This window comes from Pogoniulus pusillus, chromosome 41, assembly GCF_015220805.1.
Source record: "Pogoniulus pusillus isolate bPogPus1 chromosome 41, bPogPus1.pri, whole genome shotgun sequence".
NCBI lineage: Eukaryota > Metazoa > Chordata > Aves > Piciformes > Lybiidae > Pogoniulus > Pogoniulus pusillus.
The window spans coordinates 7,089,226-7,101,130 of record NC_087304.1 but is presented as its reverse complement, the minus strand read 5'-3'; the positions used below and the strand labels follow the sequence as shown (position 1 = coordinate 7,101,130).

The 11,905-nt window shown below is 63.4% G+C and overlaps 1 protein-coding gene across 1 annotated transcript in view; it reads right to left on the bottom strand.

Moving 5' to 3' along the window:
- Window positions 1-1,708: 1,708 nt before the first annotated feature.
- REXO1 (RNA exonuclease 1 homolog) overlaps window positions 1,709-11,905 on the bottom strand; it is a 38,481-nt gene continuing 28,284 nt past the window's right edge. The window contains exons 11-16 of the mRNA XM_064175390.1: window positions 11,543-11,616; window positions 9,799-9,909; window positions 9,036-9,151; window positions 7,928-8,066; window positions 5,414-5,534; window positions 1,709-4,156 (exon numbers count right to left, since the gene is read on the bottom strand). Of these exons, the coding sequence (XP_064031460.1) occupies window positions 4,068-4,156; window positions 5,414-5,534; window positions 7,928-8,066; window positions 9,036-9,151; window positions 9,799-9,909; window positions 11,543-11,616 (650 nt within the window). The 3' untranslated portion in view covers window positions 1,709-4,067. The remainder of the gene's footprint in view (window positions 4,157-5,413; window positions 5,535-7,927; window positions 8,067-9,035; window positions 9,152-9,798; window positions 9,910-11,542; window positions 11,617-11,905) is intronic.

Genomic DNA, 11,905 nt, shown 5'->3' with positions numbered 1-11,905 from the left:
GTCCCTGTGTCCCCACGGGGCCAGCACCCAATCCGTGGCGGTGGGTTTGGGAGCATCCCCACCCTGCGGCTGTCCTCTCCCGGGAGGGGAGAAGCTCCTCCAGCCCTTCCCGAGCGGCAGTGCCAAGGGAAGGAGCTGTGCGTGGTGATGCGGAGGTGGTGAGTGGCGGCACCTGGGAATCAGCCACGGACCGGCTACGGGGGGAGGAGACCTTCAGAGCTCATCCGCCCCAGCCCCAAACCTTCACGGCCCAGCCCCAGCCCTCTCCCGCCCCAGCTCAGCCCCCGCAGCCCCTCACCGCCTCCGGCAGCATTGGCTTGGATCCGGAGCAAGGAAAGGACTTTCCCCGTCCCACCCCAGTGTCCCCCTGCAGGGACATGCGGGGGGTGGCTGTGGGCACCTGGAAACCACGAGCATGGCACAGCAGGGCCGAGGTCACCCTGGCAACAGCCGCCAGCCGGGTGACATCTTCACCAATCAATTCCCCTCTGCAATTAGCTGAACCCCCCCGGTGCCATGGAACCAGCGCCAGAGGCCACCGCGGCCCAGTGCCAGGGCACAGGACGCTCCCGGGCACCGCAGCGACTGTCCCCATGCGTCCCCTGCTCCAGAGCAGAAGTCCCTGGTGGGAGCTGCCACCGGGCAGGGGTGCCCAGACGCCACGCCCGGGCTGCGGCGGCTGCAGGGAAGGGTTAAAGCTTCAGCCTGGCTCTCACCTTTGCTCCGCTGCCAGGTTCCACGCGGCCGAGCAGCACAAAGCTCCACTTGTTCAGATTTGGAGCTGTCCCGGGCACAAGAGGGGCTCCCAGCCCGGGAACTGCCCAGCTGCTGCACTCGCCCTCAGGCTGCCACCTCCCCAGGCTCCCATTATGTGCTCACCTTTGGCCCAGGCTTGGCACACCAGGAGGAGCGACGGCAGAGGATGGATGGGCACTGCTGCTTCCTGACGTGGCTCCTGCCCCCTCGTGCCCCCAGAGCTAGGTGATGCCCTCAGCACCCACCTCCAACACCCAAACCCTCAACCACCCAATCAGCTTCTGCTCTTGCTCCTCCTTGGCACCCTCCTTGACAGTGAGGGTGGGGAGACACTGGCACAGGCTGCCCAGGGAGGTTGTGGATGCCCCCTCCCTGGAGGTGTTCCAGAGCAGTGTGCCCATGGCACCTGGGGCCAAGGTTTGGTGCCCATGGGTGGGGTTGGGCTGCTGCTTGGACTGGAAGACCTTAGAGAGCTTCTCTGACCTTAATGAGTCTCTGGCCCTATGCCATGAGCACAGCTCCCCTCTGGGGCTGCTCTTGTGCAGGCTCAGCCCCAGGGCTCAGCCTCTGCTCTCCCAGAGCTGCTCCAGGCCCCTCAGCAGCTCTGCAGCCTCCTCTCCAGCAGTTCTGTCTCTGGAACTGAGGAGCCCAGAACTGGACTCAGGACTCCAGATGTGGACTTACCAGGACAGAGCAGAAGGACAGAACCTCCCTTGCCCTGCTGCCACACTTCGTGTCACAGCCAGAGTGGCACCGACCTGAGAACTAAGGCAGGGACAAGCTCTGGGGGCAGGCTGGGCTCTTGCAGAGCCACTGTGTGAGGACAGGGAGGAGGTCACAGCAGCTGCAGGCTGCGGGGATGCTGCAGGGACACCTGGGCCGGCTGTGCCCACCTGGGGAGATGCCCAGCCCCCCGGCCCTGGGCAGGGCAGTGCCAGCTGGGCAGCTCCCGTCTCATCAACACTCTTTTATTAAAAACAGTTACAAAAGTGACAGGTTACAACAGTTCTGTACAGCCCCAGCCCCCAGCCCCAGCCTCTGCTCTCCCTCTGTTCCCACACCCAGGGGGCACAGGAGATGGCAGCCCCCGGGTCCCGTGGTGTGGGTGGACGTGGTTGGCTTCCTCACCAACATCCCTCCAGCTGGGCAACCTCCTCCCCACAGCCCACTCCAAAAGCCTCATTTTAGGGGGTCTCAGCCCCAGGGAGAGGGAGGGGAGGTGAGCAAGGCCCCTGCCAGCAGGCCTCGTGCCCCAGCCTGGGTGATGGGATCGAGCCAAGCAAGCAGCTCCCTGAGCTGGACACCTGCCCCATGCTAGGAAGGTGCCAGCCTCGCAGGGCAGCTGCCCAGAGCGCCAGGAGCTGGGGAGGTGCATCCCGTGCTGGGGAGCCCTGGGGCAGGAGTGGCCTGGAAAGCTAAGGAGATCCATGAGCTGCTCCGGGTGTCCTCCATCACCGCAGCCAGGGGGGAGACAAACAGGGCAGGAGCAAGGGGAAGAGGCAGCGGCAGAGCAAAGCTCCCTCCGTGGCCGCAAGCACTCAACTCTCCCCCACCTGCCCCACAGCCTGGGCAGGGCCAGCACCGATGCCTGCAGGCAGTGGCAGAGGGCACAGGACACCAAGTTCTGAGGCTGCGTGGCCTGGGAGCCCCAGGGCAGGCCAGGAGGTGGCTGCAGAGCCTGGCAGAAGGCAGCCGGACCTGGTGTGCCCTGGGGAGTGCTGGGGCAGCAGACTGGGAGCCTGTGTCACTGCAGGCAGGGGAAGCACAGGAGGGCTCAGGCACTGTTACAGCCCCTGCTTCGCCTGGTGGCTTTGGGAGAGCCTGGCACAGGCCAGGCACTGGAAGCCACATCCTCACCTCCGGGGACAGCAACGGCACAGGGGAGTCTCCCAGAGCTTGCCCCAGCAGCCCCAGCCCAGGCAGAAGGGCCCAGGCAGGACACCCTGCCTGTGGCACAGGTACCCTGCTGGGTATGGTGGGGACATACCCAGGGGACATGCAGCACTTCCCCAGAGCAAGCTCAGCACTGCCAGCAGGGTACAAAGGAACGAGCTGGACCCAGCTCCCCTGCCAGCCCATGCCAGGGACATGGGGCCAGCAGCATGCCAGTGCTGCCAGTCCCAGCTGGGAGCAGCGAGGGCATCACTGCCCTGATGGTGCCACCTGGCTGTCAGCTAGCAGGGCCCATTTCAACCTGCTCTGTTGTTCCCCCAGCACCCACAGAGCCTGGGCACCTGGGCAGAGAGCCCAGCAGTGCTGCCCAGTCTGCCTGGGCTGCTGCCCCACTACCACCAGTGCCAGAGACAGCTTGTGGGCAGCTGCTTCAGCCCAGGGGACAGATGGGCAGGGAGAGGTCTGCTGCTCCCCAAGAGAGTCACTTGCACCTCCTTCTCCTGCCTGCAGCAAGTCCCTGCTCTGGGGCACAGCCTGCTGGGGAGTGCTGCAGACTGCTCAGGGCATCCTTGGGTGCAGCCTTAGTGGCACTCAGGTCCCTCCAAAGACCTTGATCCCGGGGCCCAGCTCCCTGGGGCTGTGCTGGCAGATGGGGGCAGGGCAGGGGCACTCAGTTCCCAGCATTGTCCTCCCCAGCAGGATCCTTGCCAGGGAGGCTGCCAGGTGCTGCATGGCCCTGGGACCCCAGCCTGGCCTCCCAGGGGCTGGGACAAGTCTGCAGCCCCCAGAGCAATGTGAGGCTGCAGCAAGTCACAGTCCCTGTCCCACCCTCACTCCTCTCCAGCTGCTCACAGCCTCCCTGCAGCCTCCCTCTCCTGCAGCCTCCTCACCGTGGGACCTCACTGGGATCCTCCTGCTGCTCTGATCCTCAGCCCTCACCGCCCCTTGCTTGCTCTGCACACAACAGCAGGGCTCAGCTGCCCAGTTCCTGCCCAGCCTTCCTCCAGCCCCCAACCTCCAGGCCTGGGGCTGCCCCAGTGCTGAAGCAGAGGCAGCAGCAGCTACATCGGGAAGCAAACAGGACAAAGACCAGCCTGGACCAGCAGCAGATCCCTCTGCAGGCATCCACCTCGGCCAACAGCTCCTCCGAGGGACCAAGAATTCCTTTCCGGTTGTACCACTCCAGGCCGCGGTGCCCTGCCCCCGGGGGGCTGCTGTACCTCAGAGGCCCCCGGGCGCAGCCAGCAGGGGCTGAGAGCCACCGCCCGGCCCGGGGGCTGCGGCAGCGAGCGGGAGCTGCTGGCGGAGCAGCTGCAGCCTCCTGCAGCGCCGCGGAGGGCTGGGGGAGCCTGCGGCTGCCTCGGAGCTTTATTGCACTGCTTCGAGAGGTGGAGAGGAACGGAGGGAGCAGGCCCAGGTCATCGTTTCACCTTCGAGTCCTCTTTGATCTTCCAGACCATCAGCTCCATGCAGGCTCTGGCGTCCTCGCTCGAGTCGTGGCCTCCGACTGGGGACAGGGAGCAGGATGTGACCACCTGGGCCCACAGCACAGAGCACCTGGGGCTGAGGGCTGCAGGCTGGAAGGCAGCCTGGAGAGCAGGACTTGGGGGGGCTGGAGGGGGCAGAGGGCCAAAGCTTCAAGGAACAAGGAAGTCCCTGGCCACAGAAGCTGTTGGCGATGCCCAGCTCCAGCTGAGGCTCTCAAATGCAGCTCCAGGAGGGATCCTGAGGCCTGCCTGCAGCCCCAGTGTCTGTCTGTGTGTCCAGCAGCACAGCCGAGGCTGGGTGAGAGGTGCTCAGCTGGCACCAGAGCTCTCCAGACCCTAAACCCTGCCTGCCTCCCAGCAGGGACACTGCAAGAGGGCACCCAGGAGGCTTCTGCCAGTGCCAGGTGCACCCAAAGCAAGAGAGCAGCCCTGGGAAGAGGGAGCTGGGGGTGAGCTGGCACCGAGCGCTGCCAGCCCTGCCCTGGGCTGACTCCCAGCAGCAGGGGCAGGGAGGGGATTCTGCCCCACTGCTGTGCTCTGCTCAGACCCTCCTGCAGTGCTGGGGCAGATCTGGAGCTAAGGGTGGGCAGAGCCTGTGCCAGGCTGCCCACAGAAGTGGGAGCTGCCCCGTGGCTGGCACCACTGCAGGTCAGGTTGCTTAGGGCTCTGAGCAGCTGCTCTGGCTGGGGCTGTCCCTGCTGGCTGCAGAGGCTTGGACTGGAGGAGCTCTAAGGTCCCTTCCCACTCAGCCAGGCTGTGACTCAGTGACCTTCCCAAGCCGAGCTCCTGCCCCACGCTGCTGGCCCAGCTGCTCCCTGTCCTCTGAGACATCAGTGAGCTCCAGGAGCCCCAGGGCTGGGCTGAAAGCTTTCTGCAGGCCTCCAGCCTGGCTCTGCTCCCTGGCTGAGAGCCAGGGCTGAGGCTCCAGCAGCTGCAGCCCCTCAGACTGGGCAGAGACCTCCCCAGGCCAGCAGCACCTTGGGGTATGTTCGAGGGAAGGGAGAGGAAGAAGTCAAGCCCCAGGCAGGAAGAGCAATCCGAGTGGCCAGACAGAGGCATGGCACAGCCTCAGCAGAGCTACCCCTGGCTGCTCCGGTGCCCACCCAGCCCAGCAGCCAGCGCTGCTGCCCCACAGGCTTCGCACCCGCGGCACAGCCCTCGCCTGCTGGCCCCTTCTCGACCACTGCCACGGGCTCAGGAGCAGGGGCGCGAGGGAGAAGCAGCCCAGGGCCAGGTGGCTGGGCGCTGGCAGGCCCTGGCAGTGCCCTGGCACTCACCGCTGTCCTGGATGATGCGCTTGAGGTAGTCAGCCATGAGCGTGCGCAGGGCCCGCTTGTAGGGCAGCCCCAGGCGGTGCGGGAAGACAATGGCAGTGTCCACCACGGTGCCATGGATCAGCTGCAGGAAGGGAGCAGGGCACAGCTGTCACTGCCCACCTCCCACAGCGGGGGTGCTCCCGAGGGTGCACCACGCCGAGGAGACCTCAGCTCAGGCTCTGGGGAATGCTGTGGCTGAGCTCCAGCCCAGCCAGGCCTGCAGGAGGCTCTGAGCTGGGGCTGACCTCCTCTGGCACAGCAGCATGCCACAGCCCTGCCCTCCAAGCTCAGCTGCCCAAGCAGCAGCTGTCCTCTGAGGGCAGGCTGGCAGAGGTGGGGCTGTCCAGCCTGAAGAGAAGGCTCCAGAGAGACCTCCGAGCTGCCTTCCAGGACCTGAAGGAGGCTACAGGAGAGCTGGGGAGGCTGGGAGGGGGTTCAGAAGGGGCTGTGGGGACAGGCTGAGGGCAGTGGCTTGGAGCTGGAGCAGGGCAGAGTTAGGTTAGGCACCAGGAGGAAGCTCTGCACAAGGAGGGTGGGCAGAGGCTGGCACAGGCTGCCCTGGGCTGTGGCTGAGTTCCCATCCCTGGCGACATCCAAGCTCAGCCTGGCTGTGTCCCTGTGCAGCTGCTCTGGCTGGAGCTGTGCCTGCTGCCTGCAGGGGCTTGGACAGGATGCCCTTGGAGGGTCCCTTCCAGCCCAGTGCCAGCTGTGAGACCCCTCACAAAGGACAAGCTGAGGACCCAGCTGAGCCCACACAGCTTGCAGCAACCTTCCAGCTGCTTCTCAAGACGTGGACAGAAGTGGGCAGGATGTGCCCAGCCCACGGCAAACTTTGGCTGCTCCTATAGAAAGGCCTCACCAGCAAGGTGCAAACCAACCTGAAACCTCCATCCTGGCAGCAGTGAGGCACCAGGAAGTCTGCAAGCAGCAAGGAGGAAACAGGACAGAGGCACCTTCTGCACCTGGCAGGGGAACGATGCAGCCCTGCCTGGCCCCAGGCCTGGGCACACAGGAGAGGCTTTGCTGCCCCTCTCAAAGAGTCACCATGCTGGAGACAAGGAAGACACTGTTGAGAGTGAGGGTGGGCAGAGGCTGGCACAGGCTGCCCAGGGAAGCTGTGGAGCACAGCAGCACAGAATGGGATTGAGCACTCCCTGGAAGTGTCCAGGGCCAGGCTGGACAAGGCCTTGGGCAGCCTGTGCTGGGGGAGATGTCTGTGCCCATGGCAGGAGGTTGGCACTGGATGGTCTTGAAAGTCCCTTCCAATCCAGCCCACTCTGTGAATCTATGAGTGGGGAGCTGAGCTCTCTGAGGTCATCCAGCCCAAGCAGCAGCCCAATCCCTCCATGGCCACCAAACCATGCCCCCAGCTGCCCCTGGAGGTGTTCAAGACAAGCCGGGATAGGGCACCTGGTGCAATGGTCTGGTTGACTGGACAGGGCTGGGTGAGCTTGGAGGTCTCTGCCAACCTGGCTGATTCTATGACTCTTGCAGTGAGGGGCCCAACAATGACCCCAGCACACCAAGTGTGGCTTTCCCAGTGCCCACCCTGGGTGCCAGCCTGTGCCTCCACCCTTAACACCTCAGAGCTCGGCTCTGAAGTGCCCCAGAACAGTGCTGCTCAACAGAGACAAGCTGGGAGCTGTGCCCAGCAGCCAGCTCCAGCGCCAGGTAACCTCTGCTGGAGAGCAGCCAGCTCTGGCCCCCTGCCAGGCACAGGCAGAGGCAGCTGTGGAGAGGCAGAAGATGCAGAGCAGCTACTCTGGCTTGAAATGCAGATGGCAGAGCTGTCACCACCTGGAGCTGGCCACGGCCATTAGCAAGACATCAACTTCCCTGCCAAGGCCACCAGGCAGGCTGCAGCCCTGTGCCAGGGCCTGTCACATTCTGCTGTGAGCGCCTGGGCTCCTTCTCCTGGCACTGCCTGCCTCCACAGCTCCTGGCAGCCATCTCCTGCTGACAGAGGGGGAAGTAATCTTTTGGTGATGATGATGAAGTCCACAGGAGGTGGGGGCCTGGATGCCACGAGAGGTAAGCTGATCTGCAGGCATCCAAAGCTGCCAGCATCACCCTGAGCTGGCAGCCACAGCCAGAGAGGCTGCAGGAGGCTCTGCCAGCTGAGCACTGACTGAGGACTCAGCTCCTGCCTGCCCTCCTGGGCAAGCCCCACCGAGATCTACCTGCTCAGTGGGCAAGGGGAGGGCAGCAGCTGGCCGAGAGGTGCAGGCAGGAAAGGAGACACTGAAAAGGTCAGACTGGGATGAGAGCAGCACCACAGAGCCCGGGGCAGAGGCAGCAGGCATGGACACTGCTGGGGGCACCAAACTGGCAGGGGTGGCTGAGAACCCACCAGGCTCTGCTGTCATTAAGAGAGCCCTGGACAGGCTGGAGAGAATCTCAGGAAGTTCAGACACAAATGAACTGTGGGGTGGGGAAGTACCAGGGAGGGGTGGGAAGAGCAGAGATGGAGCTTACCTTTAGTGCAAATAAGTCACTTTCCAAGCTGTGCCCTATCAAGATGGTGTCTGCACTGAACATGTTGAGGAGCACAGCCTGGACATCCCTCAGGGTGATGCTTGTGTTCTCCAGGTCCTCTTCTGTCACCCCTGAGAACCTGCACAGCAAGAGCAGACAGAAGGCTTCCTTCACTGCACAGCTCACAGGGGCACAGAAGGCACTGGGCTGGAAGGGACCCTCCCAGCTCACCTCGACCTGCAGGCAGCAGGCACAGCTCCAGCCAGAGCAACTGTCCAGGGACACAGCCAGGCTGAGCTTGGATGTCCCCAGGGATGGGAACTCAGCCACAGCCCAGGGCAGCTTATGCCAGCCTCTGCCCACCCTCCCTGTGCAGAGCTTTCTCCTGGTGCCCAACCTAACTCTGCCCTGCTCCAGCTCCAAACCACTGCCCTCAGCCTGTCCCCACAGCCCCTCCTGGGCAGTCCCTCCCCAGCAGATATTGACCTGCAGCTCTGAGCTCTCCCTGGAGCCTTCTCCTCCCCGGAGCCTTCTCTTCCCCAGACTGCACAGCCCCAATTCTGCCAGCCTGTGCCCACGGCAGAGCTTCCTGAGGCCTCTGAGCACCTCTGTGGCCTCCTCTGGATCTGGCCCCAGCCCTGCAGCTGAGCTCTCCCCGGGGCAGAGCAGAGGGGCAGGATCCTCTCTCTCCATCCCTGCCCACACTGCTTTGGCTCCAGCCCAGGCTGCCCTTGGCCTCCTGTGCTGCCAGTGCCCATGGCTGGCTCCTGCCCAGCTTCTCCCCCACCAGCACCCCCAGGTCCTTCTCTGCAGGGCTGCTCTCCATCTCCTCCCCCCCAGCCTGGCTTGGCACCAAGGGCTGCCCTGACCCAGCTGCAGGACCTTGCCCTGTGCCTTGCTGCCCCTCAGGAGTTCTCCTCAGCCACCTCAGCAGCTTGCCCAGGTCCCTCTGGCTGCTCCCCTCCTGTCCTTCAGTCTTATCAACCACACCACTCAGCCTGGTGTCCATTGCTGGAGGCACAACTCACCCCAGCCAGGGGCAAGGGGGGAGAGTGGAGCCCACACAAGTGCTGCAGCAGGTGCCCCAGAGGCCCAGGCAGGTCCTCACCTGGTGTTGTAGTCCACCACCTTGGTGTCTGGCTTGACAAAGGTGTCGTAGACCACCTTCAGCTCAGAGTTGATCACAGTCACTCTGGTCAGCTCCAGGCCTTGTTTGGTGTAGCACTGCAGGGAACAGAGCAGCCGTGGGGACAGGAGCAGAGCAACCCCCAGCCTTGCATCACCTCAGCTGCAGCTCCCCTAGCACAGAGAGCAGCAAACACTGCCCAGAGAGCTGCAGCTCTGCAGGGCTGCACACAGGCCCCAGGGGATGAATCACAGAATGGGTTGGTTGGAGATCATCACACCCAGTCCTTACCCTCTTTACCCCAGCAGGGCCAAGGGCACCACCAACACAGGGCCCTCAGCACCACAGCTACAGGGACCTGGACCCCTGCCAGGGATGTGGACTCCACCACTGCCCTGGGCAGCCTGGGCCAGGGTCTGACTCTCAAGAAGAAGGAATTGTTCCTTATATCCAATCTAAAACTCTCCTGGGCAACCTGAAGCCCTGTCCCAGGCAGCAGAGCCCAACCCCCTCTGGCTGCAGCCTCCCCTCAGGCAGCTACAGGGAGCCCTCAGCTCTGCCCTGAGCCTGCTCTGCTCCAGGAAAGGCTGCTGAGATCTAACTGCAATGCCCAGGCCCAGTGTGACTCAGAGTCCCCCGCAGAGGGGACAGAAGATGGCAAGGAAACAAGAGCTGCATCACCACCCTTGGCCTTCCCCAGACAGCCTGACCCAGGCTGTGCCTAGCTCCTGTGGTTGGCACTCACCATCTCACAGTCCAAGGCATAGATGCCAGGGTAGCCCTCAGTGGTGGGCAGCTTCTCAAAGGTCCTCACAAAGCCATCCAGGCTCTCCTTGCGCCCATCATGGACATGTTGCTGGAGGGGACAGGGGAGACTGCTGGTGAGAGGAGCCCAGGGAGCCCCACTGCAGCAGCACTGCTGTCTGAATGCCAGCATGGGGCTGGAAGGGAGCTCGGGGGCTCACTGCTGTCTGAATGCCAGCATGGGGCTGGAAGGGAGCTCGGGGGCTCACTGCTGTCTGAATGCCAGCATGGGGCTGGAAGGGAGCTCTGGGGCTCACTGCTGTCTGAATGGCAGCATGGAGGGCTGGAAGGGAGCTCTGGAGCTCAGCCAGCCCAGCCCCTGCCCAGCAGGGCACCCACAGCAGCTTGTCCAGCAGCACAGTGCCCAGGGGAAGTTGGGAGCTCTGCACAGGAGACTCCACAGCCTCTCTGGGCAGCCTGCTCCAGGCCTCAGCACCCTCACAGCAAACAAGTTTCTCCTCCTGCTCAGGTGGCACCTCCTGGGTGCCAGTTTGTGCCCTCTGCCCCTTGTGCTGTCCCTGGGCACCACTGAGCCCAGTCTGGCCCCAGCCTCTTGCTCCCACAGCTCCTTTAGCACTGCTCAGCTCCCCTCTGGGGCTGCTCTTGTGCAGGCTCAGCCCCAGGGCTCAGCCTCTGCTCTCCCAGAGCTGCTCCAGGGCCCTCAGCAGCTCTGCAGCCTCCTCTGGGCTCTCCTCTGCTGTTCTGTCTCTGGAACTGGGGAGCCCAGAACTGGACCCAGGACTCCACATTTGGCTTCACTCAGGTACAGCAGGAGGGCAGGAGAACCTCCCTTGCCCTGTTGGCCATACTCTTCCTCATGGCCCCCAGGAGGCCACTGACCACCCTGGCCACAAGGGCACTCTGCTGCCTCAAGGTAAATTTGGTGTCCATCAGCATTCCCAGATCCTTCTCCTTGGAGCTGCTCTCCAGCAGGTCAGGCCCCCACTGGTACCCCCAGACCTGCAACCCCATCTGAAGCCCTGCAGGAGCTGGCAGTAGAGCTCAGGAAGTGACTTCTGAGTGGTTCAAGCCAACCCCAGCCCAGGCTGCTGCTGCAAGAGGCACTGCCACTGCTCTCCACAGCTGCAGATCCCACCTGGAAGCAGCCAGCCTGGGAGCTCTCTGGAGGAGGAATTCCAGCTGGATGCTGGCACTGGGCTGCTTTCCAGTGGGGATGCAGCAACATCTAATTGAGGGCAAGGCTGCCACAGCCCCTTCTGCCCACTGCCATGGCTTTAGGTCAAAGGCAATGGCTACACCACACCCAGAGGTGACTCAAGACAGAGCTTTAAGGAGGTGACTCCTGCACTGCCACCAAGGGGCTGAGGCAGGCCCAGAGAAGGGCACCAGAGCTGGGGCAGGGTCTCAGAGCAGGGCTGGGGAGGACCAGGGAGGGAGCTGGGGGGGAGAATTGTGGGACAGAGGAGGCTGAGGGAGACCTCACTGCTGTCTGCAGCTGCCTGAGGGGAGGCTGCAGCCAGGGTGGGGTTGGGCACTTGACCCAAGGCACAAGACAAGAGGAAATGACCTCAAGCTGCAGCAGGGGAGGTTTAGGTTGGACATGAGAAGAAACTTCTTTGCTGGAAGGACGAGGCCCAGGCAGGTTCCAAATGTCTGCAGAGGAGACTGCAGCACCCCTGGGGTACTGCCAGTAGGGCAATGGCAGGTGCTGCTCAGCCACTTACTTTAGCCACCTGGCAGCCTGGGGAGCCCACAGCTCCTGAGCAGCAGCTGTAGTGAGTTTCCCATCCTCCTGGCACTGCAAGGCAAGAGAGCAGAGTCCTGGTATGTGGGGCTAAGGCTGCTCTCCCAGGCAGCAGTCCCTGGGTGAGCACAGCAGCAGCAATGTGTCAAAGCAGGGGCAGAAAGCAGATCTGCAGGAGGCAGCTAAGGGGTTTAAGTCTCTTATCCTCTGCCAGACAAACTCCAGAGCCACTTGGATGCTGATGGCAAAGCACAGCAGAGCCCAAACGAGGTCAGTGTCTCACTGCCAATGAACCCAACTGAGGCAGCAAACCTGCCCTGGGCAGTGACAGCCTCAGAGTCAG